We start from the raw sequence: 4,989 nt of genomic DNA, 5'->3' as shown, positions 1-4,989 counted from the left end.
CACAAAAAAAAAAAAAAAAAAAAACCCGGAGGAGGAGTGAGCTATGGCGAGCCCTGTGGACCGTTGGAGCGTTTTGTTTTTTAATGCGAATATTCATATTGTTTATGATATTAAAATATATAGGCTATTAAGTGCTTTAACATATATATTTAATTCAAAATGTGAACTTCGAGCTAGAATTTATCATTCTAAAATTTGAAATATTAGCAGAGAATACTCTTTATATGCCCAATATTTAAATGATCTTAATTGCGTTGCAACGTCGGAAAAAAGCACATATGCATATAAATAAATTGTTTTCATATTATGCATAGTTTAGCTGAAGTGTATTGATGAACTCATGGCGCCACCTGCTGGAATAATTGTAGTCATGCATGCATATTTTCAATAAGGTCAAGACTGACTCACCTGTAGTGACACGATGAAAATACCCCATACACTGATCTGTTATAGATCAGTGACTCCATATTAATTCTCCTTTTACTTAGAAAACGCTTTCTCAGATACAGCTATAAAATGTTTTTTTTTCTCTCTCTTGTATTTCCATTTTAGTTGTAATGCCTAAAACTGAATGCGATATAAGCTTGTAAGAATGGCCAGGTTGAAAATATAATAAAATATAACGCAATCACCACCCTTTTCTCTATTTTCACCATTGCATCACCAATCAGCTTCTGCTATTGTGAGGTGAACATTTTGTGTGCGTGACACAGAGATAGAGAGAAACAGAAATGATGTCTCAGGTGTTTTGAGTGATCAGAACATGATATTCACAGAGGTCCTTCCTGTATACGGAATGACCAGGTCATTTTTAATGTTTTTGAAAAAGGTCCCTCATGATTCATTTATATGATCAAAATACAGTAAAAACAGTAGTAGTGTTAAATATATCTACAATATGAATTATTTGGAACTTTTTTCTATTTTAATATATTTTAAAATGTAATTAATTTCAATACTCCAGTCAGTTACAGTATAACATGAACCTCCAGAAATCATTCTAATTTGCTGATTTGATGCTCAAAAAATGTCTTATTGTTATCAGTGTGATTATTAATGTATTAGCATTTTTAGTTTGTTTTCTTTTCTTGGAAATCTAAATTTTTTTTTTTAGATATGCCTAGAAATCTTTTGTAACATCATGAAAGTCTTTACTGTCACTTTTGATCAGTTAAATGTGCCCATGCTGTATGAAAGTAATCATTTCTAAAAAATAAAAATTAAGCCCAGACTTCTGAAAAGTAGTGTACACTTTTATTTATACATTTAAAGGCAGTTTGTGGCTATAACACAAAACCTAGTCCAGATGTCTTGCTTCACAGCTGTACATACATGGCTGAGTTGAGTGAATCATTTATCAGTCCTGGTTGGTTTTTTTTTTTAGCTTAGGTTTGACTATATGAATATATGAATATGTTTATGAATAAGATCTATCACACGGTTTCTCTCAAAAAGTTGTCAAAGGTTGCTCAAAAAATTGTGAACTAAAAGGTTCCTCTTGAAATATGAGCTGCTAAAATGTAAATATAGGCTTACATGACTGCAGAGATCTTTGTGAAGTAAGATGAACATTTAAAACATGCTATGATCGTTGACATGCAATGTAATAACAGTAATAATAACAATAATAATAACAAACATATACTATTTATAATAATATAAAAAAAAATAGTCTATAAAAATATATATTTTTAAAAATGTGCATGAAAAACCTGGATTTCATGGGGGAAAACATCTTACTGTTGTAAGGTTTTTTTTTTCATTATTGAATGTAACATGTAGACACTTCGCAATCAAAATAATAAAATAAAAGGTTAAGACCTGTACATGACTAAATAGAGATAACAATAACCTACACGTCCTCTTTAGATCAATTGCTTCAATAATATTGCTATATTCTATTTTACCTTGTTCAGTTGCGGTAGTAATTTAGTTGATGCAGCCTCGCTGCGCAGATAGGACGCGCTTTAATACACCCAAAATCATCTGGTGTGGGATTCCCTTCGGAATGACGCGGCGAGCGGCGCTCCTATTGGCCAAAGGCGACGCACGAAATTCTCCATTTATGGGTTGTTTGGCTCTTTGATTCCGTCAAGCACTAGACACAAGGTTTAACTTTGTAGCGCAGACGCTCGTTGCAGCACAGTCAGTGCGCTCGAGCGGTTTACCGGCGCGGTTATCACTATTATGGAGCAGCGACACTGGTCCTGAGGAGACGTTCAGCAGCACCAGAGGCCAAAACAAGACCGTGACTTCACCCAGACACTTTTAATAGGCTTATTTTGTTTTAATAAACAGTTACGAAACGGATTATAACAGAGGGTCGGCTGCGGTGTGATAAACGAATGAAAATGGTGAGTGAAAATATAGGCTACTTACCACAGTCACGTAAGTTACAGAGATAAACACGAGGGACACTGCTCCTGTTTTAGAAACTGTTTTCCAGCATCCTTATCGACATACAGTAGCTTTCTGTGGTCATGTACATCAAGTAAGCGAATTTTAACAGTTAACGTTACTAGATTACACATCCCTATGGATGTGACCATTCACCGAATCACAGGATACTATTAAATGTAATTGCCATCATAAATGCTCAAAATTCAGATTTCAGCTCTTTTTTTTTTCATTTTGGTCAAAACAAGTACAAACTAATACTTAACATTTTTTTCATTCTATATTAATTACATACATTTATTACATTTATTCTATATTAATTACATATATTTATTACATTTATTATATATAAATTACATATATTCACTGGAGTTTTGTGTATGTATATGCACCCTTTGTACGTTTTTAGTTATTATGAACATATTATGAATGTAGTGGCTGGTCTGCCTCAGCTGGGTGTCATATTCAGCTATTGTTTGCCCTCCATCTCTTGTTCACGTAGACAGAAACTGCCTCTCCTTTCTCAGCCTACCTTGAACAGGTTGTGCTTATACTGGTCCTGATTACAACCCGGTTTCTTGCTATTTTTGGCACTATGTGTTTGTCCAGGCTTGTGACAGATAGAAACCATTGTGTTTCCACTTTCCCAGATCAGTGTTCCTGTTAGACACATTGCAGTTATTGTATTTTAACTAATTATTAACATATTCTGTCATGCCAACCTGACTTAGTCTTATGTAATAGTGGAAAGCTAAGTTACACACATTAGTGTCCATGGTCACAGGACCCAGAGAGATGCAGGTAGGTGAAGTCACATGTGAAACTCACTTCCGTACATATGCCTAAAAGCATGGGCTGGGTTCTACTTTGTATAAGCATGTGCTTATGCGTGTGTACAATGAGACAGTTTCTTCTTGTTATGGTTGAAAGCGACACCATTTTTTCATAGCTCCTCAAGCAATATTAGGGTTCAGTTGCGCTTGAAACTTTTCGGCTTTGTATGATCCCTGGATCCCATGGAAGGATGCTTTCACAGACCTTGCTTGTCTCAAATTCAGTGTCTTTTTCAGCCTGTCAGCTGGTGAAGAACAGGTACAGATCAGGTGAAAAACAAGTAAATCCAGTTCAGCTATCTCTTCAGTGCACGCAGAAACATTCTCTGCAAGCCTTGCAGAACTAGTTTATCTTGGGCTTTACGTATATGTGACAAACCTTTTTTGTAGATGCTTCATGCTGTCTGTGGTATTTAGTATGTATTGCAATATTATCAGTCGGTCTTGGTAAAGCATTTTTTCTGCACAGAATAAGCCGACTTCTGGTTAGCTGTGCTCATGTGGTCACAATATCACAGAAATCATTAGTGATCAATTAAGTTGTGCCGATTGCTTCTGTAAATTAGACTAAACTGACTCTAGAAGAGTGTACAAGCACTATTCTTTAATGTTACCATTGCCTGTAAAGTCCCCATTCATTTCTAAAGATAGAATGTCACATATGAGGCCAAGCTCTGTGTGACCTGCAAGTATGTATTCTATATAACTATATCTGTGGAATTAATAGATGGCGTTTGTAGCTGTATTTTTTTTTGACTGCATTTTGCTCATGACAGCTCAAAGGAAATGGAATGATTTCTGAAATATGAACTAGCTGTAATGTCTGTTACACAACGGTGCCAGATTTTATGTATACCAGCTGTGCAAGAGCGATTTAGGTTGATTATGTAATATATTATCACTTATAAACTATATCATACTGGTATAAAAAATGTATAGCCTGAATGCACTGTAAGTCGCTTTGGATAAAAGCATCTGCTAAATGCATAAATTAAAAAAAAAATTAATATCATTAAGCTTTGTGTATGTAGTATGAGGACATTTTTGTCCATAATGCCCTTGATATGTCTCCGGGCTCAATACACTGAACACTTTGTTTCAAAACAGGCCACAAAAATCAAGATTACTCTTCTCCAAGATTATGTAATAAACATTACAGAAAGATATTGAGTAAATATCTTTCTTGTTTCCTCTCCACTGTTTAGTGTATCTGGGTCCATTGTGATTGGTCTCCATATTTCAGAAGTGGTTTTACAGGTTAAGCTGTATCTGGTAGGGTTGTAGCATTGTTCAATTTCTTTTTTTCCTTCTCTGCACTATCTACTCTTTTCCTTTTTCTTTCTTTGCCAGATGCTGGATAGTAGGTCAGTATGGCAGCATATGTTTTGCATTAAGAGCTGCAGATGGGCGGTACATGCTGAGTAACCCCCCCCCCCCCCCATTTAAAACCTCTGTGTCACACCACCACAGGATTGCTGAGGGATCCAGACTCTTTCTGGAAGAGTCAGCAACCCTTACCTAAACAAGAGAAATGTCAAGGAGGATGACTGAAATCTGTGGTCTCTATTAGTCACTATGTTTCTACATTAACTGATAAATTTCAGGGTGTGGCGATTAATTTCTCTCAATATCAGCTAGAGTCTTTGATGCTGGCTTCTTTGATGCTGTTTTATTGCTGGTTCTGAACTACACCAAACTGTGCTTGTTAAAAACGTCCAATCTAGAAGTTCACCCCCAGTTGCTTGAATATAAAAGATAT

At 35.6% G+C, this 4,989-nt stretch overlaps 1 protein-coding gene across 3 annotated transcripts in view; it reads left to right on the top strand.

The window, feature by feature from the left end:
* Positions 1 to 2,060: 2,060 nt before the first annotated feature.
* The window catches only part of myo1ea (myosin IEa), a 46,094-nt gene continuing 43,165 nt past the window's right edge, over positions 2,061 to 4,989 (top strand). For 2 of the 3 annotated variants that reach the window (XM_042727627.1, XM_042727626.1), the window contains exon 1: positions 2,062 to 2,354. In XM_042727627.1, the coding sequence (XP_042583561.1) occupies positions 2,346 to 2,354 (9 nt within the window). In that variant the 5' untranslated portion in view covers positions 2,062 to 2,345. Of the gene's footprint in view, positions 2,355 to 4,989 lie in introns of all 3 variants that reach the window. The other variant, XM_042727628.1, reaches the window with a different exon arrangement.

Source organism: Cyprinus carpio, chromosome B7 (assembly GCF_018340385.1).
Source record: "Cyprinus carpio isolate SPL01 chromosome B7, ASM1834038v1, whole genome shotgun sequence".
Classification (NCBI taxonomy): Eukaryota; Metazoa; Chordata; class Actinopteri; order Cypriniformes; family Cyprinidae; genus Cyprinus; species Cyprinus carpio.
The sequence above is the reverse complement of the archived record's forward strand: the minus strand, read 5'-3'. Positions and strand labels throughout refer to the sequence as shown.